Source organism: Lichenostomus cassidix, chromosome 8, assembly GCF_008360975.1.
Source record: "Lichenostomus cassidix isolate B80296 chromosome 8, HeHo_3.0, whole genome shotgun sequence".
Taxonomy (NCBI): domain Eukaryota; kingdom Metazoa; phylum Chordata; class Aves; order Passeriformes; family Meliphagidae; genus Lichenostomus; species Lichenostomus cassidix.
The window spans coordinates 9,528,768-9,556,206 of record NC_139489.1 but is presented as its reverse complement, the minus strand read 5'-3'; the positions used below and the strand labels follow the sequence as shown (position 1 = coordinate 9,556,206).

General features: G+C 50.3%; 1 protein-coding gene across 4 annotated transcripts in view; it reads left to right on the top strand.

Annotated features, from left to right (window-relative positions):
- RNF220 (ring finger protein 220) overlaps positions 1 to 27,439 on the top strand; it is a 218,107-nt gene that overhangs the window by 62,540 nt on the left and 128,128 nt on the right. For 2 of the 4 annotated variants that reach the window (XM_085067768.1, XM_085067770.1), the window contains exon 3: positions 24,664 to 24,738. The exons of the other annotated variants lie outside the window; for them this stretch is intronic. In XM_085067768.1, coding sequence (XP_084923894.1) covers positions 24,664 to 24,738 — 75 coding nt within the window. The remainder of the gene's footprint in view (positions 1 to 24,663; positions 24,739 to 27,439) is intronic. 4 annotated transcript variants of the gene reach the window in all.

Here is a 27,439-nt window from a genome sequence, read left to right as displayed (position 1 = left end):
GGAGGAAGGGGGAAACGCCAGCCCCGATCCCTTGGCAACTGCGGGCTGAAATATTAACTGGAAGAATGTGCCCAAGACTTGGCCCCCACACTGGCCTGCTCCAGCACTGCCTCCTGGGGGGGAACAGGGAGGGGGCAGCCTGTTTGCACAGTCCAAGTATCAACTAATTAATAGGAGTTTATAGGAACATTTCCAGAGCAGCTGACTGAGGAGCAGTAGGGGAAGCACCCCACATTTCCTGAATCCCAGCCATCACCCAGTATCCTTCAATGCATCTTGGAGGGACAGTAGCTGATTGGATGTGCTTGGGGTTCTGTATGACCAAAGCACCTCAGCTGGTCACTGCATTGCTCCTTCCTGCCTGTGCTTCCACCATGAAAAGGGGTGTCTATGGCTTGTTCTGCAGACCTCTTCATTGCATGGACACACTTCTCTTCCCAGAGCTTTAAAGTCCCTGTTGTATGACCAAAATGGGTAAATTTCTTGATGTGTGTCCTACAGTGGTTCCCTGAGCACCCATGCTTGGTTGAGGAGCAGCAAGTTTCACATCCTGCTTTCTGTCCTCCAAGGTACAGTTGTGGATGTATCCATTCCAGACCATAATTTCTCATGTTTTCTCAAATAACATGAAAGATGCTTCCTGGGAAGTGAATATACTCCCAACAGTGCATGTGCTGGATGGTTCCCTCAGAGCACATGTGTTGCTTCCTCTTGCGTTGACATCAGACTGTATAGACATCAGTGAGAGGCTTTGCTTGTACATCTCCCAATACATAGCACATTTCTTGGGACAGCTCCTCTCCTGTGCTTCACCTGCTCATGGTGTACAGATTTTACGGATGCAGTCAGGATGGAGCTGTCCTGGGGTAGGGAAGGGCACAGTCTGGGGGAGCACCCTAGGGTGCCCCAGGGAGAGCAAGGCTGGAGACCCATGCTCCAAGCATCCCTGAATTTAAGGCCTACCTGGCTGTGATCTTTGAACAAACCAATAAATGAAGTGTAATAACCAAAACAGTGATTGTTTTCCTCGCAGTAGCTGTGGAAATCTCTCCCGGGGGAGCATAAAGCTGCCAGCCTTAGGTTTTAGATCACAATCCTGCTAACCTTCCTGTCCCCTGGGCAATAGTGTACTGCTGCTGCCCTCAGAGCTAGGCTCTATTTATTATATATACTGGCCTCTGTGTGTGGCGGTGTGTTCGTAAAGCCTGATTGAGCTGTAAGGAAAAGTGCACTCAAGGGGAAGGAGGAGACAAATGCCTGATTTGGTGTACCCTAAATATGGGCTTATAAGCTCTGTGGGTGCTGCCAGAGGGTTCAAGTCGGTCATCCAGATGCAGCTCCCACTGCACAAAGCTGTTCCTTGATAGCCATCTTCCATGGAGGACCACAGTTTTCCCTGCCATTTTAACCACACCTGAGGTGCCCAAAGGGCTGCAGGAGCCCAAAGGGCTGCAGGAGCACAGCAGGACTTGAACAGCTTCCTCTGAGCTGATGGCTTGCCTTTTGCAAGGATCTCCAAAGTCCGGCTTGGAGAAATCGAGACCCCTGACCATGCAGGTGCAGCTTGGAGCAGCCAGCTGATGGGACCCCAGCACAGCTGGGGATGCTGAGTCCAGAGCCTGCAAGGTGATGTAGCCACTGGATGCTAATGAACCATTTTGGGTATGTCTGAAATGATAGTTGCGTGCAGCCTGGACCAAAATCACCTGCAAGTGTTTGTCTTCAGGTGATGGATGGAGAACCAAGTCAGCATGGGAAGGACAGTGTTTTGATCTCCTAACTGTGCAGATCTTTGGCCCTGGGCTTGGAAAAACCTCATCAGGGTTGCAGAGATTAGCAGAGACCCATGTCCTGTGCTGTCCAACATCACTTGCATGTGCTGGAGACCTTTACAGTAACTGTGCTGGAGGGTGAAGATCCACAGATAAAACCTTGGCCAAAGAGGGAAGAGGGAATTCTACAGGAATGCTGTACTGGCTTGTGGGTGTGTGTGTATCTGTGTATAAGTGTACACAAACATGCCCAACAGTGCTCAGCTGCGTGCTACAGATCTGGTGTTTCTCAACTCCAGGAACACATCTTCTGTATCTGGTGTGGATGGCTGAGGGTCATGGCACTGCTGCTCCATCCAGTAAATCACCATGGGGCTCAGCAGAGCCTTGACTGGACAATCCCATTTCACTTTTGCCCAGTTTATCTGGTTTTATACAAATGTGAACTGAGCCTGTGATAAAACAGGAGACAAGATAGACAGGGCCCAGTCAACCTGTTGGGGGATGGCATGGCCCAGGAAAACCCCTAAGGATAAGCAAGACATTGTCCTCCACTCCAAAACCCCACTGTGAGTTGAGCATTGGCTGTAATTACCTCCAGGTTCTGGAAGCATTTACTCCTGGATGAGGGCTTGGTGTTTCAGACCCATCTTCAGACCTACATCCCAAAGGTCACCCTCCTGGTATGGCTGGCAGCAGGAATGCACTCCAGCAAACAGTGTGGCTGGAAGCTGCTGGAGTCATCAGCATTTCCCTGCTTGTTTTGCTGTGGTTTCTACTGCAATGTCTGTGCTAGGTGAGAGCCCAGCACAGATTGACATGGGAGCTGGCAGACTGGGAATGACAAGGCTGCCCCAGCCAGTCAAGAAGGGGCACAGTGGTACAGCACAGACATAGTTACTCTTCATTGGAGTAACACAGAGCTATGAGATCTTTCATTTTCCAGGAATCTGCTCCCTCCCCCTACATTTAGCTTTCCTATATAATATTCCATGCTTTAGCCTATAAATGCTGCTCTGAGCCCACAGCCTGATTGAATTTGGAAGCCTTTGTTTACAGATGTCTGGCTGTACAGGGGTATTTATTGAATTTTCCATGAAATGTTGCTCCTCTAATGCTGTAAAGCACAAGCTGCCCACATCAGAGGAGCTGCGTGTTAAAGGATCGGGTTTCGCAGAGATGCATTGCTCTCCCCATTGCTCTCCCTCGCCATCCTTTCCCCTGCCAGGGAAGGAAGGTGGGTACTGGAGTCCATGCACAGCAGGGATTTAAGGGGACTCTGGCCCTCAAGGAGAACTGTCTGTCTTTGCCCCGGGGCTGGATGGTGCATTTGGTCCTGCAAGGCAGCAACTCCAGCCACATGCAATGCAGCCCAGCTAGTGCAGAGGGCAGAGCAACTCCGCAGGGCCCAGCAGTGGCCAGGCCTGCTGGTGGGACTGCAGGTGGGTCTGACTTTGGGCTGTTATAAGTACTGTACTGGCTATTGGTGGCTCTAAAAAGACCTAGATGGCAGACAGATGTCCTCAGGGCTTTTTTGTGCCTTCCTTTGAGACCTGAATTGTTGGGAAACAGTCAAAATAGTGGATAATTTTGGATGATAACCAAAGATGTCTCTTTGGTAGCTGCCCCTTCAATTCATCTTTTCTTGCTCATCTGATTTACTGGTTCCCCACAAGAGGAAGGCTCTTATCAGGAAAAGAAACAGTATTTTCTTACTGGAAGACCTCTGAGGAGCCCCTCAGAGCATCCTCTGACCTTAGAGTATCATTTTTAACCTTTGTCTTGGGAGGGAAATGAGGGAGAGCCTGGTCTGTGAAGGACACATCCGGGACCTGCCATTCTTGCAGTGGTAGCTGGAGGAATGTGTCTTCCTTCCTCACAAGGGAAAGTACAAAACCATCTTGCAAAACTCTGGGTCAGGAGCCCCAGGATCTCTGATGTAAAATAAATGATTCTCGGGAGAGAGCATGTGTTCACCATGTTAAAAAAACAAGCCCCCTGCAAACAGCACATACCAAACTCTGCCCGGAGGAAGGGACTTCAAGGGTGGACGGAGGGAGCAGTCTAAGCATCAGAGCATAGCCTGCCCCCCTCTCCTGGGCTGGATCTTCACACTGGTCTGAGGAGGAGGCAGGAGGGATGGGGGCTTGTTTTCTCAGATTTGATTGGTTTATTTATGTTTGGTCCAGGCTCCCATCTGGTCCAACTTCAAACAGGGGCTGCTGCGAAATGTGGAAGCCACCAAGAGAGAATCTGCAAACAACAGTTGTGCAAAGTATATAAATATTTCTGGACATAAAAATGACTGTGTCTGAGGAGGGTTCAAATTGAGCTGGGATGGAGGGTTCCCTGTCCTACTTGAGAGAAGTCCTGGAGAGTGGCTGGAGCAAGGAGAAATATGTGCTTATCTACAGTTTACATGTGTGTGTAAGGGCAGAACCAGACCTGCTGAGTGCTGCTGCGCTGGAGACTGTAAGGCAAGGAGAGGACAATGAGGAAGTCTGTCTGTGTATGCTGGATATGGTAGTCAGTATGCAAAAATGTCCACCGATTTTGGGGGGCCAGAATTGGATTTGGGGCTTATAACTCATAGAAAAATCCAGCATGGTCTGTCTCAGCTTCCAAAATATAGCAGTTGCATTTGAAAAGTTTGGTGTAAATGCTGGACATTAGCCTTTATTTGAAGATAGGGAGAAAATCCAGTTCTGTTCACAATGACGTTTTGTGCTGTTTGAACAGGAACGAGTATCTGGACCAGCATCCTTGTGCATCCCTGAGCAATGCAACTGGGGGCTTCAGAACTGGCTGCTGGACTATAAATCAGATCAGCTCAAAGATTATAGTTTGGATGGCATTCCTTCAGGGAAAAATGGGCAATATCTGGCGTTATGCCTAGCCTAAGACAATGTCTGAGTTGGTGATGTTGAAGAGGACACGAAGGTTATACAGAGAAATTTGTAGCTCATGCTGCAGTGGAGGGAACTGCAAACACTACTGGGGGCAAAGAAATAGTGTCAGGATAGAGAGGACAGTGCATGCTAGGAGGGGATGCTCAGGTGTAGGAACAGCATATGGCATTCCCAGATGTGTTTCTCAGTATTCAGGTAATGGTCCCTCCTTTCACGAGGTAATGTGTATTTCTTGCTGGGATGAGGAGAGGGGCAAGGAGAACACAGCCACCTCTGTGCATTCATTGATTTCTTTGGGAATATTTGGGGGTGATGGGTCTTGTGGGGTTCACCAGGTGTGTGCCAGCCCCAGACAAGGCATTTCCCATGCTGCAGCTCCCCCAACACTCAGCTGTCCATTGACCTCTGACCACAGAGTCTGGAATCAAACCACATGGGAGAAATCCAACCAGGCTGTTTGTTCTCAGATCAGACAAAGAAGAACCCAAAAGCAGGTATTTCTTTAGTTGGGTCGCATTCAGGGGAGACAGGGCCATTCCAGATAGTCAAATTTAAATCTGGATGGTTTATGTTCCCAGGATTCAGAAGTTTTAATCTCTAAGATACCTCTTCACATTAAGCTCACCCAGGTGTGCCATAGGCTTAGCATGCATTTGTCCCTGCCTCAGGGAGAGCTAGGTGCCAACTGCTAACCATGGACAAAAGTGACCTTGTGGCTGGTTGGATGCTGTCCTCTCCTCTGCTATGGAGCTTCCTGGTTGGTGTCTCAGCCTTGCTTCAAGAAGAACGGGGCAACCAGAGCAAAGACACCACCAAGGGAAGGCATGCAGCTCTACCCAGGCTTCGGGTTTGTTACAAACTACATCAGGCAAATAGAGTCAGTAGCAAAGCAAAGCCAGAAGGCCCCTTAGGATTAGAGACAATATGCTGAGATTCCCAATTTGCCCCTTTTCTTCTTAGCAGGGATCAGGATCAGCCCCATGTGAGCTCTAAATCCCACCACCCTCTGGTACAGGTTTGCTTCTCCAGGAGCCGTGGCTCTCCTGCTGTGCAAACACCACCAGCTTCCCACACTGGGGCTCCCAAAACTGGCAAAGACCTGGGGAAATTCACTGGAAAGATCTGGGAGTTGAACTCTCTGTTTGGGATGGAGAGTGTTTAAAATATGTCCTGCCCACACGGAGCCCTGGCCCAGCCGCCGGCAGCCGCTCTCTGCAGCGGCCCTCAGTTAAACTTGATCCCTTGCTTTAAGGGGCTGCCTGGCACTTAGTGGAGACCATAAATAGCGATTTATAAACGATCTTCACGCCGATTCCTCTGCCGCTGCTCAGACATCAAAGTCTATAATTCACGCCCTCCCGCGTCCTGAGCCTTGCAAAACCGGAGCCTTTGATGTGAGCCCCCCTCGGTACCTGCGTGCAGGGCTGGGCCTGGCTGGGCTGCAGGCATGTGCGCTGTGTTCAGCAAGGCGCCAGGCCCGCTCGGCCAGGCATTTTATAAGGTGTCTGCTGTCACTCAGCCTGTTCCTGAGCCTGTTATCCCCTTTGGTGGGGCCGCGTGGGACAACTGTGGAACAATGGGGTAGGACCGGGGGGAGATTGCTGGGGGCAGCGTCCAGAAAGCACCTGGCCTCTCCTTCCCCCCTTCCCCCCAGCACCTGCAAATTAATGGAAACTTCTCCTTCCAACAGTGCTGCCTGTGCTGTTTAACAAGTCCAACTGCATGCTCTGAGGGCTAGAAACCAGCCTCACTTCTCAGGATGCAGATGGCTCCCAGGATCCTTGCCCAGCCCAACTGTTCTTCAGGCAGGGGCAAACACTGGTGCAAGAACAGTGTGGTGTGAACTGTCCATGATTATATGTAAGATGAGGCTAAGAAGGAGTTTCTGTAAGAGGAACAGTTTTCTCTTCCTCATACATGTGAAACTGCAAAATGGAGGCTCCATGCTGTGGTCAGGCTGAGGTCTAAGTGAGCTTTGTGGGACAGGTGTCCTTGGGCACATGTCACCAGCCTGGCGATCTCTTCCTCTTTCTTCTGCCTCTTTATACCTCTGTTTTTGAGTTCCTGGAGCTATGGAGAGTAATTTCAAGATGTGAAACCAGTGCAGACTCTGGAGAAGGCACACATCTGTGGTCACATCCCTCTTAAACCAAATGATCGTTCAAGTGCAGCATGCTTGATTATGGTACCAAAGTACTGTAAGAAGGGGGAGAGAGAGGGCTTAGGTCTGTATCCCTCATCATCTTCATCAATGCCAGTTCAGCCTCTTGGTCCCCACACGAGGGCCTGCAGGGTCAGGCACCAGGGCTGGATAAGTCACATGTGAAGCACAAATGAAATTCTGTCCATAAAAAAAGCTGCCTGGTGTGGTGTGAAATACTTTGTCTTACAAGCCAGACACTGCAAAGTTGATAAAGGCATTTAGGGTGTTGGGAGGATTTCAATGTATTTTGCAGCTGGAATGGTTGTGGCTTATTTATTTTATTTTAATTTTTATTTTATTCTAAGTGCATGTCTGTAGAAATGTAGTGAGAAAGAGTCTTGCATATGTTATAGGCTGAAAAGTGGTGAAGAAAGGGCATGAATCATGTCACTCGGCTCTGTATTTAATCATATCAAACTGGTTTGGTTCTCCAACAAGTCAACATATATTATCTGTATAAAAAAGGCATTTTACAGGACTAGGAGTCTAAATATCATTTATAAATATTTAATTCTACAAGTGATCTTTGCAAAAGAAGAATAGCTCTTCATTATCATACCTGTGTCTATTGAAATATCACCATTATTTATCATCCACTGTTGGTGCAGTGTCCCAACTTGGGTCTGGAAGAGTTATTTTCTACTGGAGGCTACCACGGGACTGGTCTCATCCTTTTCCCCATGCAACACACTGAAATGGGACACACAGCCCTGGCATGGGTCCCCTCTGCCCTGGGCCCTGACTGCACCAGTGCAGCAGCAGGAGGGTCACACCGTGGAGGGGTTCAGTGACACAGTGCCTAAGCTTGGGAGAGCCTCATGCCATCAGGCCCTTCAACCTTAACAACCAGAGCTGCTGAAACTCTCTTTGTCAAAGAGCTTTTGTGGAGCACTGGTCACCCATCTAGCTGTGAAAGTACCCTGCTCTGCTGCAGTTGGACTGGTCCTATGGTTGCCAAAGTGAACCATAAAAAGCAGTGGCCTCCCTGCTCATGCTGTACCCATCCCCATCCCTGTGGCTTTCTGCCTGTTTAATCTCTCTGACATTCAGCCCAGCTTTGCCCTGCTCTGTTTTGACTCCTGACAAGCCTTTCAATTTGCTCTCCTCTCTGAAGAGCTGAGAAGCCATTGATAGCTCTCTCCCTGAATTATTGAACCTCAGTGTCGGGTTTCAGGCCCTAGGGAGCAGCCCCACACACCATTGATCTGTAGGGCTCAGGTTCATCCTGCTGCTGGCAAACGCCTGTCCCTGGATCCCCAGGCAGACATGGCTCCTTGCATGCATGGCTTCTTGCTCTGCTACGGGAGAAGACTCCCATCTTTTAGGGACAGGGCTTTAAAAGATGACACCTCTGTGGTATGCATCCTGCACTGTCAATTCCCTGTATTTGACAGGGATGGGAGAAGACAGACTTGTTCATGGCCATCTTCCTATTTGTTACCAGCCTGACAGCTCAGGAGCCTTGAGCCCTGTGTGTCCCCTCCGGTGAAACAGAGGTGTGCCATTGAGGTAGAAAGATCTTCTGTTGGAGCAGAAGGCCAGGAAGGGACAAAGGATTAGTCTGGTTAGAGTAGGGGAACTTCTGACTTTGCTCTTCTTGGAGAAACAATCCTCCCTGGAGAAGACACAGTGACAGGGAGTATCTCATTTAAACCCTACTGGTGTCTTGCCCCAGCTGCCCAGGACTTTCTCCTTGTCACTGCTGTGCAGGCTGATCAGAAAGCAGATACCCATTTGCACCACAAATATCGTCTGTGTTTTCATAGGCTGCAGTGAATTGTTTTCCAAAGACCACGGGAATGTTTCTTGACAGGCTACAGAAGACTGATAGCGTTTTTCACCATATTTTCAACAGGAACATTTTTCATCCCCTTTTTTCACTGCCATCCTTACAGCCGCTGCATCATGAAAGGAAGCAGAGAGCAGGTAGCCCTCACACACCAGTCTGTGTCACCATGTGCATTTCCTGGCATCGCTGGGCAGTGCTGATTACCCAGGAGAGGACAGACTTCCCATACTCCATCCCTCCCTTACCCAGAAAGGGCATTTTTAGCCCCTGGCCACTCTATGGCCCTTCTCCCAGAGGCTGGCAGGATGCAGGGGCATGGCAGGAGCCAGAGTGCAAATGCATTTCAGTAGAGGGGGAAGAGGAAGGGCAAGTGTGGATTTTATTAAGTGATAACACATCTTCAAATCAGATTATGGGAAATTTTCGGGGGCACCTCAGCATTGATTGGCTGGGCCAGCATTGGTGAGGCTGTGTGGGAGCACGTCGGAGCATGTGCAATCGGATCCCTTCCATTAGCCTGATCGATAGCCACCGTGTGGGGGGAGTGGGCAAGAGTGTGGACAAAACTGCATAAATATATACACAGGAGCCAAGAAATCACATTACAGCCAAAGAATCCGAGCACAACATGGGTAACCCTTTCACCCCAGCACCCAGGCCAGGGGGAGCATTAATGCTTTCAGGGCAGCCCTCTGGCTCCAGTGCTGGATCGGAGGATGACCAGGTTGTGGCTTGGTGTAACAGTAGGAAGCAGTAAGCCACCACTTCCCTGTGCCTGGCTTGTTGGAGACCAGGTGTGTTTTTTTGGCTGCAAGGGCTCTGATGGCACATGCTGTCATGTGCATGATGTGGTTGGGCACCAGGAGTGTGAGCAGCCTGTGTACAGTGTCCCCTCCAGCAGTGTCCCCACCATTCTTGGAAGTGTGGTGCTTGTGGATTAGTATCAGACACTGCATCCATGTGATGCACAAGGAGAAGAAGCTGCCAAAGGGCTCGAGAGTCACCACAGAGCTGAGCCAAGCCCAGCCTGCAGGCCAGCTCTTCCTCCACTGCTTCTCACCAGCAATTTGCTGTGGGAGTTACGGATTTCCCTTCTGCATCATCACCTGCAGCAACCCCCAGTGCTTGCAGGCAGGCAGAGGTGGGCGCACCCAGTCCAAGGCAGCCTGAGAGCAATGAAGGAGAGGAAAGAAGGGAGAACAAACACTTCCCATAGGATAGAGAGTAAAACTGGATGAGGGGATCTCAGAGAGAGGAAGACAGAGAGCTAGCATTGAAGAGACAAATAACACATTTGTAAAATCTTCTCTGCTTCTTACAATCCTACGAATTCGTAGGAACATGGGACAGACCTTGTTGTCCTCTGAGCCCATGTCCTTTACATGACATTTAGGATTTCTAAATAAAAAAGTGTCAGAGAAGAACAATGCTGCTGTGGGGGCCTTCCCACTTTCACCTGCAGTGTGGTCTGGAGCCCCTGGATTTCATCTCCCTCTCCACCAAGCCCCACTTATCACATTTCCAGGCCCTCCCCAACCATGCCTGCCTTTCCAGTCCTGTTTTGACACTTCTAATTAGCAGACATTTAACACCTTGTTTTGCTTGGACTCTGCCTTCAGCCAGACAACACATCGATGGCCTTTGACTTCTCCCCTGACCTCGGCTAACCTGGCAGCGCAGAGCTCTTGGCATCGCTCTGAACACATCCTGTCCAATTTCCTCCTGCTGCCCTCTGCTCCCCGGTCCCCACGGCCCTCCCCAGCCATGCCGGGGCGAAGGCACGGCAAGATGTGACGCGCAGCCTTTCCCTTCGTAAGCGCTTTCCTGAACATGATTTAAAGCACTGAAGCAAGAAGAGGGGAAAAAAAAAAGACCTGTAATAAAGTCAGCACTCTGCTTATTAAGGGGAAAAGGCTGTGCTTTACTTATACTAACATTAATTAGATAGATATATAGGGAGCAAAGAGGCCTCTAGGAGATTTATACAGGGCCCCTGAAGATGGATGTGAGGATTGACAGACAGCAGCTCCCTTAGAGTGCCAGGAACAAGGTAGCTGGGAAGCAGTGATGGGGAGCCAAAAGGCAGTGGTCTCAGTGATGTTTAAGTGCAGCAAGTATGAGGGTAGATGAGGATGTTTGGACCTGCCAAAAACACCTGGGGGTGCCATGAAGCTGTAAGGAGATGCAGATGAGGAGTTCCAGGGAGGTTTCCAAGAGCACCTTCGGAGAGGAGCATGTCTCCCTCTCCTGTTCCCCTCTGCTGTACAGGCAGGCAGGTGTACTGGTAGCTGAAGTCTTTTAAGCAATACTTTGTCTTTCATTCTCCAGAAACTTGTAGTCATCTGGATACTATTACCAAACTGAGGAGACACTCGAAGCTGTTTATTTTTATTCTGAGACTTTTCTCCCTCTGCCCCTTTCCTCGCTGCTTCAATAAAATATTTTCCTACTGTTCCCAGCACTGGACAGACAGCAGAGAAGCAAACTCATCATGGCCTTTTCCTGATCCCCTGCAGAAAGGTGCTCTGTTAGCACCTGATAAGAGCTGGTTGCCTTCTGCTTAGTGTGTCATGCCGAGGTGGGAGAGCTGTCCCTGCTCCAGCTGCCCCAGCTCCCATCCACACACAGTGGGGCAGAACCATGTGCATGCCACTAACACAGCAGAACAGATGACCATCCTCTTGGTTGTTCTGGGCCTGCCTTCATGGACATCTGGACCATCTTTTTCTCCTTTTCTTGTGTTTCTATTCGGGGAAGTGACCACAATCTGTGGGTCCAGCAGGGGTAGCTGAGCCCATACCACCTGTATGCTCTATGTTTTTCATCCACCTTCCTCATGTGTCACCTTGCAGAGAGCAGAACTCCTCACTTGTCCTTTCCCAGAGGTGCTTCAGCAAGAACACGTCTGGAAGTGCCCTGTGACACCTTTGCAACTGTTGAACTTTCCGCTTTGCCAAGACAGTTAGCATCCTTGGGCTTTCTTCACTCTTCTCCAAGCATTTCTTTTACCTGAAAGGACAAAATCTGACTGAAACATGAAAGGAAGATTAACTGTATGTCCTTGTAGCCCCAGTGGCAAGGCCTCACTCATCCTAGGACTGCCAGGCACCTGCGCACCAGTGAGAGACCTCCCCAGCCTGAAGAACTGTCTGTCTTGTTCAATCTCTGTTCCTATCCATTTTGCACAGGAGCTTCCACACTGGGAAGGACCCAGGGCTGCCTGGGGAGGCTGCAACAGAGGTGGGAGCTCAGCTGAGGTCTCTTTGATCTGTGACCTTGTGCTTCACCTTAAGCCCATCCTGCTCTTGGATTAGAGCTTGTAAAAGGCTTGTGGCTGCTGCTGACAAGCAGAGGGTGGAGACTCAGGTTTTTATGTGCAATTGCTGCAGCAGGCTGTTGCCTATGTCCGTGAGCTATGTCTGGGCCACTCATCACCCTGTCCTGCCTTTGCTTTCTGAACTGGATATCTCCATCCTGCCCAGGCAGTGCCCCCTCCCCTCTTTCCCCCAGCCTGGGTTAAATATAGCAGCTAACTTTGGTGGTGATTAGTAATAAAATTTTAACAAGCATCCATATGAACGTCGTGCTGTCACTTTTATGAGGCCATTTACAGCAGCGAGATATAAGAGCACCTTAAATCTCCCCCTAACAGGAGGGGTCGTGTCAGAAGGGTGAGAAGCAGAGGGCCCAATGTCCCGTGTCACCTGCCTGGTGATGCTGAAGGTATTCCCTGTCCCCACGATGTCACACGAGGCTCCTCTGTGTGGAGATGGTTTTGGCTTGGCCAGTCACTTTCTGGACCAGTGGGTGGAAAAGCACAGAGATACTGTAGGCTGCTGGTGTCCACAGGTGCTGCCCATCTGCAGAGTAGCGCAGCACAAGGAGGTTGCTGGAGCCAGGGATGGGCACAGTGGTATGAGGTTAGCTCAGACCCTGTGGCAGGGCAGAGGCCTCAGTGCTAAGACATCACACTTAAAAAAATAAACTCCAGTAGGAAAAAGTGTTCACATCAACCATTTTCCATTCGCCTCCCAAGCAAGCTAACTGCAAAACGGAGAATGAATAATTCCTGTCTCTTTGCCCAAGCCTAAATTTGGGGTCTGACTCTACTCTGACACTGCCTACCTTTTTAAAGAAAGGCTTGTAAAAGCCATACAGCCTTCCTTGTTTCCGATCCGTTTGGCTGCACACCAAGGGCAGGGTTTGCTCCTGCTTCCAGCAGTGTGGATCTGCCCCGTCCTCAGCCACGTCACGGCCTGCGTAAGCAGGATTGGATTCAGTCCCTGCTCAGCAGTATATGAGTGAGCAGCTGAAGGGCTCCTTTCCAGGCTCTGGGCAGAGCACCAGGGACAAGCAGAGTTTCTGAGCAGTGGTCCAGACAGCAAATTGAGGATGTGAGATGGCACAGGTGGTATTTCATGCTGGAAAGCTCCTTCTGCCCCAGGCAGGAGGCAGCAGCAAATTTCCACACCTACTGATATCTCCATGCTCCCAGAGGAGGGCAAAGGGGATCCAGGACAGGGAGAGGTGTTGTGCCTTCCCCAGGGTCACAGAACCCTTTGAGTGATGGCAAACCTCAAAACAGAGCCCTTCTGTCCTGATAGCCATCAAACCACATGGCTTTACAACTGCTCTGTGACACTCTTTTCATGTGGGCGCTCTGCTTCCTGTACCAGCAGTGCTGGGTCAAACACAGCTTCACCAAAGCTTTTAATATTAAGAAAAACACCAAGACTTGTGGTCTGAGTTATGAGTGGAAGTTTAGGTTCGTTCCTTTTTCTAGTTTTGTTTCTTCAAAAAAGGGAAACACACCTTTGAATAGTGAAATCAGAAAATAAGGAAGCAACATGTTTCCAGAAGGAGGGCTTGCTTGTTGTAAGCACTGCCTGGTCATTATTACTATTTAGTGTAAGTAGTAATGTCTGTACATAAACATTAATTATGTAAAGACACCTGATAGCCAACGTGATATACACTACCCAAGCACTAACTGTGCAAGGCAAGTATAGAAACCACATGTGCAAAGGTGAGGGAGCAGAGCAGGGAGCAGATGCCTTGTTGTAGGTCTAGAGCTGGGACTATAATTTGCTGTTGCTAACCTGCTTCTTTCCAAAGAGGCAAGACGAAGCATCCAGCAATCCAATCTATGTTTTAGATAATGATAAAATTGTATCAGTGATATCATGGCCAGTGATAAAAGTAAGAGGAAAAGGCTGGTGTAGATCATTATGATTTTCTGGTGAGGAGGGCAGAAGTCAATAGGTGGCTAAATCAGACTGGGGTTTTTTTCCTCAGAAAAGGTGACTTTTCCATGTTTGAAAATTTGATTCTGGAGTCTTGTAGGATACACTGGCCCTCTGGTTTTGACCAAGTGAGTGTTTCCTATGGAAAGCAAGGCTGTGTGAGTCAGCAGTCTAAGCAGAGAGCATCTTCAGTACTCTCCCTGCATTGCTTGCAGGCCACAGGGTGAAGCAGGGGTAAGAGCACAAGACTGCTGCTGGCAGCTTTTGGGTGAGAAGAGGCAGTGGCTGCTGCCAGGCCAAGATGATATTGGCACTGCCTGTGCTTGGCAGCAGCAGCATGACCCCGTGTCTTGCTCCCACGATGCTCTGTTGAGTTTCCCTTGGAGCCCAGGCTCCCCCTAGGCTGGTATTTGGGTGTTTTTCCTGATTATTTCATTGGGTCAGATGAGAAATCTGTATCCCTGGGAGCAGGAAGGACCCAATGCTTCCTCTGTGCATCACTTCACATTGCTACTGAGAGCTCCTTGGTACCCCAAATGAGGTTAGTGAGCCGGGATGTCTCGTACATCTTTGGTGCTGTAAATTACATTGTCCATCCTCTGCACACCCACACATGTGCTGCATGTCCACTGTGCATGTCAGTGCAGTCATTGATAAAGACTGGGATCCTGGATTAACACCGTGACTTGTTTGCAGGGCGAGTTGCGTAAGCTTGGCAGAAGAAGGCACTTCGAGGCTCCTAGTAGGTCAGGGATGCAGGAAATGATGCTGAGGGAAAGCGAGCCTGTGGATGGTGGGATTCAGGGGTAGCCCTGCTCCATGGGGTTAGAGCCTTCTCCAGCAGGAGGTCAAAAAGGCAAAGTTTCTTGGGAGGTGAATTATCAGTGGGAGCAATATCGTCAGGTCAAGCACATCGGTGCTGGGGTAATACAGTTAAGGTGCAGAGCCTTGGAGGGAGCCCGGCCGAGGAGTGCAGCATTAAAGCAATGAGCCCAGCTTAATCTGCCCCAAGTGAGGGCAGTGGGGTCTTTAATATTGTGTCAGGCTCGCAAGGCCTTGTTGGCGGGTTATTCTTCATAGTAGCTAATGCCACTGGGCTAACTGAATTAGCCCCTCCTTCTGCGGGGTGAGCATGGGGTTGCCGGGAGGGCGATCGTGCCTCGCAGCTGCAGGGAGAGCGAGTGATGGCCTGGAAATTCAATCAGGTGAGGAGCCATTGCCATCCCCGAAGGACAGGGAGCAGCCCAATTGGGGAGGAGAGCCCGAATGGGAATGCCAGTGACTGGCTCCATGCTGTCCCTGGGCAGGGCGCCCTCCAGGGATTGCTCCCTACTCTGGATGGCATGGACTGCTGTCCTGCAGCCTTTTGCTCTGCATCCATCAACCTTCCGGGAGCACATCAGTGGAGAGCTCATCCATACCTGTGTGCTCATTTCCAACTTGCTCATAGCTAGGTGCCGTATTCTCTTGCTCATCCATAGGGAACCACAGCACAGAGACATGCTGGGTGGGACATGCGATGTGTCTCCAGCCAAGCTGGGCATCCCTGGAGTCCATCCCCCAGCACATGTGCAGCATTTCCATTTGACTGGAGGTGAAGGTTGACCAGATGGCCTAGCCTAAGGAACTGTCAAGTGGGCTTTTTTCCTGGCTTTGCTGTTGGGATGAGCTGCTCCCCAAACAAGCCACTGAGTGATAGCATGATCCTCTTTGTAAAGCCCTGAGGGAAGTGCAGCTAAGGAGGACAGCTAAGGGGCTGGGTACAGTAATGGTCTGTCTGGAGTTCCCCATCAGGACTAATTTTCTGTCCTTAATAAATGGAAGAAAAAAGAAACTCTGAACCTTTTAGGCATTTGCTTGTTGTCCTCCAAACCTGTCACTGCTTTTTTTTTCTCTCCGCGTCCCAGCAATTGCTTTCTCCTTCACATCTAATTGCAAGCACGCTCCTGGCAAATCCTGCAGCACACCCTGAGTAGGTGATGGTGGCCATGCCCAGCACTGCCTGGATGGTGCCATGCTCACCTGTGTGCCTGGGGTCCAGGACAGCCTGCACTCAGGTGGTGGCACTTTGTCCCCAGAGGCAGGAGGAACTGGCAGAGGCCACAGAGAATGCTGTGGTCTCAGGGACTGGGACAGCAGAGTCATGGCAGAGGGTTGCTCCCTTCCCATAGGACACAGCACCTCTCCCCACCACACCAGCCATTTCCATTGCTGAAGTCAATGTCCCTTTGCCCCTGCTGCCAAGGCAGACATGGTCCCCTTTGCTTTCGCAGGTGCCCCTTTGATCTTGAAATCTGCCCCATCTCTCTCAATCCCCCCTTTCCTCACATTATTATAAATGGAGGCTTTGGCTGCCTTTAAATAGTCATATCTATCAGACAAGCTCATGTCAGCCATAAATTTTACAGTAATGATGATTTTCTAAATGGGTTGACTGGAGCTATTTCCGCTTCAGCCTCAAGTTACTGCACATGTCCCCCCCAGGGTCTGGCAGCCTCATTTGTTGTCCCCCTAATTGTCATTTCTCCCATACTCACTTGGGCAGAAGCTGGAAGGAAAACTGACTCCGCTGCTGGCCCTGGCCCTCTTGGCTTTCCCACCTGGGAGGGGGCTTTGGAGGAGGGGAGAGGGCTGTAGGGGTGAGACAGCACTGGCTGCCTCTAGCACAGGCAGGGGGAATAGCTGCAGAATCCCACCATATGGATGCCCTTATTTCTTGCTGCTCTACCCCCTCCCCAGCCAAATGAAACCAGCCCTGATGTGTGAAAGCTGTAATTGCAGGTAATCCCCCTGCACTGTGCATTGTTTGAATTTGGCAGAGCAGGAATGTCTAAGAGAGAACGGGAATTACTGCCCAGACGTGCTGCAGGGCCAACATCTGCATGAGTCATCAGTGCACATCTGGCTGCAGCAGCCTGTGCTTGTGGCCCAGCCGATCACTTTTTAGCCCATTGGGTCTGTCTGAAGCTCCCACTAAAGGGCAGGACATAGACTCCCTGGGAATGGGAACTTTAGACTGTTATTGGAATTACTCCCTTCACCTGATATTGGTGCTGATGTTGAGTGGTCACGCAGACTTGGTGTGCTTTAGTTTTTCTATTTGTAAAATAGATTTAGGCTGTCTGAAGTACCACACTCAAGGGTACCCATCTCTAGCTCTTCTGGAGAGAACGGTGCCTGTGGCACCCTCTTCCAGAGGTTTGCCTAAGGTTGGCTGCTTTACAACATCCCCCAATGAGATGCTGGAGCAAAGGAGCACATTCCTCCCTCCATGTACAGTCGGGATCAATGCAGTGGGTCCCTGCCTACTTTCTGTTTCTCTTGGGCATGGCCCCAGAGACAGCAAGCTTTCTGCAGGACTTCTGCTCTGCAGGATCTGGCCTTGTGAAGGAAGAAGTGAAGCAGGATGGGCAAAGGAGGACTCAAATGCTGTCAGTACCAGAGGGTCATTGTTGACTCCAGATGCCCTAGACCCTAGTGATTTGTTTACACTGGATAAGGATGGAAAGCCTCCATCACACTAACAAAATGTACTCATGGTAATTCCTTGCATTTTCTGGCTTTGGCTGGCAAACTTGTCCTGCACTCTAGGAAGGTTGCTGAGACCTAGGAGGAAGCAGAAATCGTGGGGGACATGGGATGGCTCAGGGCACAGACAGGGCCTGAGGTCTTGAAGAGAAGAGGCTGTTTTATCCCATGCCTGGTTTCTGTGGCTGAGCTTGATCTGATCTCCAGTGAGATGGAGGTTAGAGAAACAGGCAAGTAGCTGAAGACCCACCTGCTGCAGTGTTTTGGGTGAGGGATGCCCCTGGGGAGCACTCTGACTGTCTCAAGCCTGGTCCGTCTCCTCAATGGAAAAGACCTGCTGAACCTTCTCATCCCGACCCTTCATCTCTGAGGTTTGGTGGGAATGTGCATTGTCAGGGTGTAAATCCTTGCTGCCAGTGAGCCACGATGTGCTGGCGGGGCTTTAAGCAGCAGGTGTGTGTTGTGCATCTCCTCACAAATGTGGCTGAGCACCCTCCCTCATAAGGAGCCTGCTTGGGACTGACTCAGGAGCAAAAGCACCTTCTGTTCAGTCGCTTACACTCCTCCCAGCTCTCCCAGCCCTCAGGAAAGCAACCTCCTCCAAGGCAGGCAAATTCCCAGATAACCCCCTGGCTTTCCGAGGGCAATGCTGGTGTCAGAAGCATTGTCTCTTTGGAAATTAATTTTCCTGTCGATTTCCTTATTCCTCTTAATTGATGAGGGGCAAGTCTTAGGCGCATTGCCAGCGGCACCAGCCACAGCCTCCCGTAGGTATCAGTAGAGCCAAAAGCACTAGCTCCGAGGGTTGGGGAGTGTAATGAACTCTCAGAGGACTCGTTGCAGCTCAGCCCATGCTCTAGATTAGCTGAGGAATCATCTGGCCCAGCTATTAACTGTCCCATTTAACATCATAAATTATTAACCTAATTTTGAGGAGGGTCGGTGATGGATCACACTGATTTTGTCCGCTTTTCTGCAGCCTCTCGCACAGCCTGGTGGTGTGGAGTAAGCCACGGGCAGGGCCTGAGGGTCTGTGCCTCCAGAGGAGGGGAGAGACAGGGCAGCACAGCCAGCTGCCTGTAGAAGGACCTGCTCTGGCTCTCTTTCCAATCCAGTGGAGAGCTCAGGAAGAAGCCTGAGCAGGGGAAATCCCCCAGTAGAAATAGGGAATGGAAGAACTGCCCTGGGGAAGAGCAAAGCCACCCACTCCCCAGTACCTCTGCACTCATGTGGGGTACATCTGCACCCCTGTGCATGGGTGTCCAGGACCTCTGCCCCTTCCTGGGTACTCCTGTATGCTGGCCATTCTCAGTGGAAGTCCTTACCAGAGGCATTTTTTAGCTAGCTGAAGCTCTCTAGTTCATATGGCAAAGGAATCAGGAGTTTTTTCTTCCTATGCTTGTTGTAGACCACAGCTTGTTCAAAAAGTTTCCTTCCTGGGAAGTTTTAAATAAAATAGTGGGGGAGAGCAGATTCTTTAGTATAAAAGTTTTAAACCTTTCAGAAGGTTTTTTAAAGCCAATTGAAGAGTAATGAAAATTTAAGGGATACCATCTTTCCTTTTGCCTTTGTCTTTCTTTGAGAAGAGAGATATGTGCAGGGAGAAGGGGCTAAGAATTGCACTCAAACCGACTTTTCTTTTAATTGAGTGGAAAAATTTTGAAATCATTTGGTCTGTTGAAAAAAACATACAAACCTGAAGGAGAGCAAGCTCTGAAATCCTTGTAAAATGCGTCTTTCATTCTGGCATCACAAAAAGGACTTTTTGTTTCCCCACAAGCAGCTGTGCTGCTCAGTGCTGCCTGTCCATGGTGTGCAAGCGCATGGCCCTGGGCTGGCCCTGAGTGTGTCCGCAGGCTCTGTCCCACAAAGGGGTGGCATTTGGAAGCCCCCAGTCCCACCCCACTTGGAGCCTGTACAAGATTCAGTGGCTGTAGGACCAAGCCTCATTACCCCACATCTCCCTGGTTGGAGGTGCTTGGGGTCAGGGTCAGCAGGCTGCATGGATGGTGAAACACACTCAACACCCAACACAAGCCCAAAGAAGTGCTTTTGGTTATGGTGAGAACATGGGAAAGTGTTGGAGTCTGTATTAAATTAACAAGAGCCTGTACCGCTAACCTGCTCATCCCTTAGTACCTACCTACTAACCACAAGTGCTTGTAGCTCATCGTGTTCTTCCTGCCACTCTTTCCATTAAACAGTGAAACAGGGAGTCCTGAATTTGCAGATTCACAGCATTGGTGCTCTCACACTCCCTGTACTTGATGCAGGTTTTACACACATAGAATAGAGGAGGAAATCGCCTTTGCCAGAGGCCCAAACCTCGTCGTGCACACACGGCACAGACCCACACACGACTGATGGCCAGCACATGGATATAAAATACAGCGCCCTGCCATAAAACATGCACTGCTAGTCTATATATTTTGCAATCCCTTTAAAGATTTTTTTTCTTTAAACCCCTCACCCTAGCTCCCTCCCAGTTCTCCCCCCAAAAAATTATTATAAAGAATTATTGCCATTAGTACGTCTTTCCCAGTGAAAGGAGAAAATCGCCTCATTCATAATTTATACCCTCAATTACTATTAATAAAGAAATATTTCAGCAGAAAATCGCCTGGGAAAATTACACGTAACATTGCATTAACATTCTATTTGAACATTTTCATCACATTTGTTATAGAGTTAATAAGAGGGATATGCTCCCCTGACTTCTTCATGAAATTATGGGCTGCCTATGATAGTTTAATCTTTTAGACTTTATATAATATATTCACTTTACTAATTGAGCTATCCAAGGAGCAGTTAGGGATGTTCTTAAACGTGGAAGACAAAGTAATCAGGGCCGTGACTTCCTGACAAGAAGATCTTCTTCCGGAGATGAGGAGCTGCACGTGTGAGGCGCACAAACGTATGTGTTTGTGTGCAGATATGCCACTCCATTAGCCCTTCCCTTAATGTCCTGCCTGTACTTGGAAGTGAACATGAATGAAGGGTGGACGTGTTTTTCTGATTCGTGAAATATTCCCCAAAACTTCCATTTGTATTTCAGAGTGAAAGAGGGTCTGGTGAAGTTGAGCAAAGTATTGTTTTGGGAATAGGAAATGCCCAGCATGGGGAGGTTCTTTGGAGCAGCACTTAATGTAGACAAGCCTTTATGCTCAAATTCACTCCCACCCACAGTCATGTACAGATCATGTCCAAAACTCCGGGCACAGAGGTGGGCTGGGCTGTATGACCCCTCTTCCGCTTGGCAGCCTGGGGATGGCAGGAGACCCCCGTGCTGGAGGGCAGATGGGTGAGGTCCCATCAGTCCCCAGCAGACCAAAGCCAGTGCATCCCACCAGGGACAGGAATCAGTGTAGGAAGAGTGCAAGGGGGATGTTAGCAGTGAGCACTCCTCCTCCAGCTCTGCAAGGTTACTCTGTTCACACAGCCTTCAACCCATCATGTCTGTCTGGGCTCAGCCATTTAGACTCCTGGAGTGACACCCAATTCTGTCACCCAGAAGAGGAGCTAAGCTCCTGCCAGCCCCACCCTCCCAGCCCATGTTAGCCCATCAGGAAGAGAGGGATGGATGAGCGACAGCAAGAAACAAAAGTGACTGCAGTGTGAGGTATAGACAGCAGAGCATCCATGCATGAGCACACGAGATGTGCAGCTCCTCTAATGCTTTCATGGTGGAGCATGGTTGTTCCCAGCTGGCTTCACATGGAATGTGCTGCACCTTCACTGCTGAGCTTGCAGCCAACATTTTTCTGGGTGATGGTTTGCCACCAGCCAGCATGAATGGAGGCTGTAGCCACCTGGACCACCACAGAGCTATGCTGGACAAGCAGCAGCCCATGCAAGCCCACATCTCCTCATTGCATCCCAGATGGTCAGGGGGCCACAGAGCTGCCATGTGTGCAAGTACATGGGGAGTGCAGGGCATCTTTCCAGGGACCACATGGGCAGCCTGGGAACAGCAGAGGCCAAGGAAGTTGAGGCTTGAACTGTCCACCTCAGAGATGGCCACTGCCTTGTCCTGGGCAGGATGGACCATGCTGTAAACAGGACAAGGCTTGTAAACAGGACTCCAGCTGGGATAAATTTAGCCCTTTGGGGTTGCAGCCCTGGCGCGGCAGGACACGGTGTCAGGGTGTTGTCGAGAGGAGAGAGGGAGAAAGAAGCTGAATAAACAAACACAGCTTGTGCCTTTTTTTTTCTCTTTTTTTTTTTTTTTTGTCCCAGCATTGTTGTTTCAGCCGGACAATTGCCCTGCAGATTGAGGGAACAGACTGGAGTTCAAGAGAATTTAGCGTCCAGTGACTCCCTTTTCACATTGTGTTTTCACATGAGAATGTATCCTGGTATATATGGGGAGAGTGTCCATAGCCGTATGTGTGGGTAACTCTGTGGATGCTGTGCACACATCTTTGGGCTGGCCCACAGGGATAGGGGATGTTTTGCATCCCAGGTGAGGCAGAGCAAGCTGGCACTAATCATGGAGGACTTGGCTTTCTCCTCATGCACCGGAGTGAAACTCGTGGGTGTCCAGGAGCACACATGCAAGATGATCTGTCTGTGTCTCCATGGGTAGAGCAGCTCTGGAGGTGCCCCTCCACAGCAAAGAGACACTGTAGGTAGAGTTGAAAGTCTTTGCAGAATTTTAGAAACAGGGATCAGGACTCAAGTTCTTTTTCTCTTTTTCTGTCCTAGGATTTGGACAAGTTGTATTCCCATAACAAAATCATCTGTGATCTCGGGAGCAAAGGGCATGGATCTTCTCTTTCAGTCCTGCTCTATAAGGACCTAAGTCTTTCTAAAGGCCATGTTTAGAGGCAGCCTAATTTTCACATCTTAATTTTATTTTTCTCACATCTTTCTCTGACACACACATACACACACATGCTTCTATTGGAAAAACGATTTTAATACCCATGGCACATTGTCCTGGTGTGATATAAAATCCAATGACATGTGGCATTTGGAAAAGGTCACTTCCCCCATCAGGATTCATTATCCTACCTCAGCCTGGGAAGCCATAGGGTTGCCCCCTCCTCTGCAGACCCCTTGCCCCCTCCCCAGCTACAGTAGGTGAGCAGGGAGAGAGGATGAAGCATTGGGTGGCCATGCCATGGACCGTGGCAGTGTTAGGCAGCTCCTGCAGCAAGGCCTCTTGTTTCTCATTTGATGTCCATCCCCTTCCTGGTGCCTTAATTTTCCCCCTGCCCCAGAGCAAGAGGAGTCACAGGGATGTGATGCTGGGAAAGCTCTGTGGCATGCAAGGGGCTGGGTTTGGCTTTTGCCTGCCTTCCTCTCCTCACTGCTCCCTGTCTGTTCCCTTTCGAGTCAGAGTCAACACTTGTGGTGTCCTTGCTCTGCACGGTTGCAGGAGGGAAACACTCACCTTCCCTGTTTCACTTGTTCATATTTTTGGCTGGGTTGACTGGGAAGTGCCTGTCCGTGTTGGTGTTCACTGTCACCTAGGCAGAACTGAGAAGAGAAAGTCGAAAGAACATGGAAAGCCCAGCTCCTCACCAGCTTCCCCACCACGCATGGGGATGCTTGCAGCAGGGCAGGAGTGACAAGCTGTCCTGGGGTTCTTGCATGTTTTTGCCTTTCCTTGGACTCATTTCTGCTCAGTTGTTCCCAGGACCATTTTGTCCAAATATATCCACCTCCCTCTGTTGTTTCCAGCCTAACATGGAGCTATTTCCTGGAGGGCAGAATGGTGGAGGTCAGATTTGCTGTGAAGGCTGTCTAGGGGTTGTCAGGGTGTGCAGATCCTTGCAGAGCAGAGCATGGGCTGCTCCCCATGGGCTGTTCCGTGGGAAGGGAACTGGGAGCCAGGACCGTTCCCCTGGTTCGCTTACTACGTTGGGGCACCTTGGCCAAGTTGTAACACTGTTCCTTACCTAGAAGGGAGGGGAGAGGTGAGGGTGGGTTTACTGAGCATGCAATGGGCTCCAGGCTTAGTGGGAAGGGTGGGATGTGAGAAACAGGACCACTTTTCACTGGGGGGAGAAGGATTATTTGTGCAGTGGGGAGTGTGGTTTAATGCCTGATGAAGATGACTTCTCAGAGTGCTGAGGGTGATGGTGACTGGAGCCCCTTCCTACCATATAAACACCCATGAGTTATGGGTACCCCAGCCTCTAATTATGCAGTCAGCCCCAAATAGGCTGTGTCTAACGAGGCTGACAGACTAATATCTCAAGAGCCCTTAATGTGTTATCATCTCTTGCTGTATGACCTCATATTTATAACTGCTCTGGTGGGAGGTTGAGAAATGTCCTTCTATTCCCCCAGCCCCCTCCCCAGCTTTCCCCCCCCCAAAGCAGCAGCTCTTCAGCCTCATCTGTTAGGATCAGGAGGAGAGAGGCGACTTCTCTCCATCCATCATCAGAGGAGTTTGCGCTATTAGATGATTAAAGACATTTTTTATAATATTTGGAAGAGGCTTTGAAATGTCTCTCAAACAGTGTGATTAATGCCTGCTTAACCCTTGCCTGGCTGGGATGGTGTGGTGTGGAGGCAGGTGCATCCCAGGGCAGGACTCGCCGGGCATCTTAGCGGTCACCCAGCCGTTGGGCACCCCAGGCCCTGACAAGGTGTGATTCATGAGCATGGAGCACCTGCAGGAAGCTCCGGCCTCCAGGCAGTTCCTAATGCACCGGGGGCTTTGTGGTTTCTGAGGCTGCAACGGTTGGGGCAGGAGGAAGCTCTGTCTGCCCCCTCCTCAGCACTTAGACAAGAGGCCCCAGGGCTGGACCAGTCCAGGTCTGCATGCTGAACCTCTCCACACTGATGCTGTGGGTTTCAAGGAAGGGCAAGGAGAGGGGGTGAACAACCTGTGCCCATTCCTGGCTGGCCTGAGCTGGTGGAGTGCTTGCTTTCCTCATTTCCCCTTGGTTTTACTCTGTTGCTCCAGATGAAGTCTCTCCCAAAAAAATCATGGCCATCTTAGATGCTCCAGTAGGATCCACTTTTAGTGTGTTGCAACCTTGCTCCGAGTTTGCCATAAAGACCCATGGGGTTGGTGGACACATTCACACTGAAATTGGTGTCAGCATTGTCTGGTACCTCCCAAAGGCCAAATTACTGGTGTTCCCTGATGTTGGTTCCCATGGGGGAGTGGAGATTTGGCCTCAGATGGGTGAAAATATGCCCACCTCCCTTGATCACAGGCACAATGTTTCATAATCTCAATTTCTTGTCAATTGATTGCCAGATAGAAGCGACAACCAAAGAGGGCCCCAGGCGTCTGCAACTGCCACTCATCGTATGATTTTAACTCTCCCCCTCTGTAAGTTTGCATTATTTTCTTCTTCTTGTTGTTGTTATCTAAAGAAATCTCCTCTCCCTCCCCCTCCAAATAGCCTCCTAGAAATTACAACATCCTTGTTGATTTGGTATTCAATGTATAAATAGCTAAGAAGGGTTAATGCATGATTAATAGGTGTTTTATTAAAATGGTTAATCTGTCATTATAGAGTCAAAAGGATCAATAGATTTCTTATAATCATGGCTTAAAATCATCTTTAGCACACCAATGCTTATGGGTTTAAAACCCTGGACAAGGTGTTCAGAGGACCTGGGGGTCTCCTGTTAACTCCTTCCAACTCTTTTGTCACCTGAAGTGTGACTGTTCAAACAGAGAAAAGCCAACACAGGGCTGCACATTCTTTTATGTTTACCATCCACCTTATTATTGATGGGTATTAAAATTGTCACACCAAAGTGACAGAAAGGGGAAATGGAAAGTGGGAGAAACTGGAGATGCAGCTGGATAAATGCTCTTTGTTATAACAGTCAGCAGCACCTGAGCGGAGCAAGGCTGGGGCACAGCCAGGCTGTCTCTGATCCATTAGGTGCTTCTGCAAAGCAGCACATGTTGGCCCATCACAGCTTGGCTTCTCTAAGGAGCACTGCTTCCACACCAGGGTGAGGTGGGGGGATTCCAGCCTTGCACAGAGGTAAAGACATGCCTGGTGTGAGGCAGTGTGGTAGTGGCCAGAGAGGACTTGTCCAGTGCCACCTGAGTCACCTCAGCCCCAGGGGCTGCTTTTCTGGCAGCTGGATGATGGTGGGTCTGGTTGACTGAACCCTTTGGGATGCCTGTTCCAAGCTGCTGTTAGGTAACTCCAGAGATACCATGACAAATCCCAGGGATTCTGAGCTGCTGACCCCCAATGCGAGGTCTCTGCAGGAGGAGGTGCTGTTTAGACAGGTTGACATGAGAGCATCTGAGCCAGCCCAGGCAGGCAGAGTGCAGACCCCTTCTGCCCCCTCACAACATCCTCTCCTCCAGCAGAGGAGAGATCCAGAGGTCATGCAGGGGGTCTGTGGTGGAGCCTGGACAACAGTGCAGAGTGCTGCAAGAGTAACTGGCACAGGCATGCATTTCCTGAGTGCCTAGTAAGGAGAGCAGATACAAGCCTGCCCAAGGCTCCCGGCACTACAAGCCTGCCCAAGGTTGGAGACTCTCACTCAGAGGCTGCTGGGAGCTGGTGCTCTCCACTGATTTGGCCATGCAGAGTTACTCTGCTGCAGCCCCCCACCCTCACTTCCTTGCCCTGCATGAGGACTCAGCCCCACTCCCCACTGGCTCTGCTCCCTGCCCAGCCCCACAGCCCAGGCCAGCCAGGTGGATTTCACCTCAGCTGAGGTGAAATAAAGGCAAGTTCATCCCATTACTTTCCTTTTCTCTTCCCTTCCCGTCCTGCACTCAGCTACTTCAGGCTGGCTTGAACAGCTCCTGCCTCACAAGAATTCCCAAGTGTGCCCCATCCAGCAGGCAGGTGTGTGCCTGGCACAGGGATCTCAGCCTGGTGGGAGGATATCACTGCCTCCACCTCCCACCCCCACCAGTGCTCTGCATAGGGTTGGGCAGAGATTTTCCAGACTCCCTGAGTCAAACCCTCTCCATCCCTGCCTCATTGCTTATTTCTGGGCTATTCTGTTCGACAGGGAGAATTTGTTTCTGTCCGGTGCAGATCCCCAGACAGTCTCAAACCTCTGAGGATTTGTCATCTTGAGCTTTTGTTTGTGGGTCTCCAGGACCCTCTGCCCCACAGCCAAACCCAGATGTTTCTCTGTCTCCTTCATGGAGCCTGCTGGCCCCCAGGAGCACTGACCCTTCCCTTCCCCCATGGATGTCCCGGCATGCAGCTTCCCCACACCCTGGTCACACACGTGTTCAAAGGCCACTGCTGGGGGCAGGATGCTGCAGTCACAGCAGCAGGAGATATGTCCTGCCTACTGGGAAGGTGACAGCTGTGACTCTTTCTGGCTTTACTTTCCAGGGCTGCCAAGGGTGGTGGCCCAGGGCAGAGCACACTGGTCTTTCAGCACAGGAATCCCCTGGGATCCTTAGATCATGTTCAGCCCGCCCTGGGACTGGTGGGGGAAGCCTGGGCTTGTCCCCTTGCAGCCCCCAAATTTCATCCCTACTTGGCTCCCTGCTCCACAGCATGTGGGAGGGCTGGGCACAGGCAAGGTGTGAGCCCCCCTTGCTTGTCTCAGGGGTCAGCAGGGGCATACCCTCATGTCTAGTAAAGCTGAAACACCAGCAGCCGCCTGTTCCGAGTGACAACAGCGTGACAGCAGGGGCAACTCTTCATCTTACTAGATATTCAGCTGCCCTGTGACCGGGGTGGGGAGTGTTTGGGGTCATTCCCAACAGGTTCAGGTCTGTTAGGACAGAGCTATTGACTGGCATAATTAGCAACTGGGGTTGTGTTTCCAAATCACCACCGCTGCTGTGTTAGATGGGACCCCGCTTGTCACCAGCCCCCCGTCTCACTCTCATCCTGTCCCAGAGGCCACTGTGGCAGTGACAGAAAGCTGCTCTGAAGGGCAGTGGAGTGTGACAGAGAAGGAAAGGGGTGCCGGGTTGGTCCACCAAAGCACCGCCTCTGCAGCCCCATCCCCTCCCTAGCTGCCCACATTCCTCTGCAGCAGCGCCAGGAAGGGGGAGACCAACCTTTGGCATGTTTATTGACACT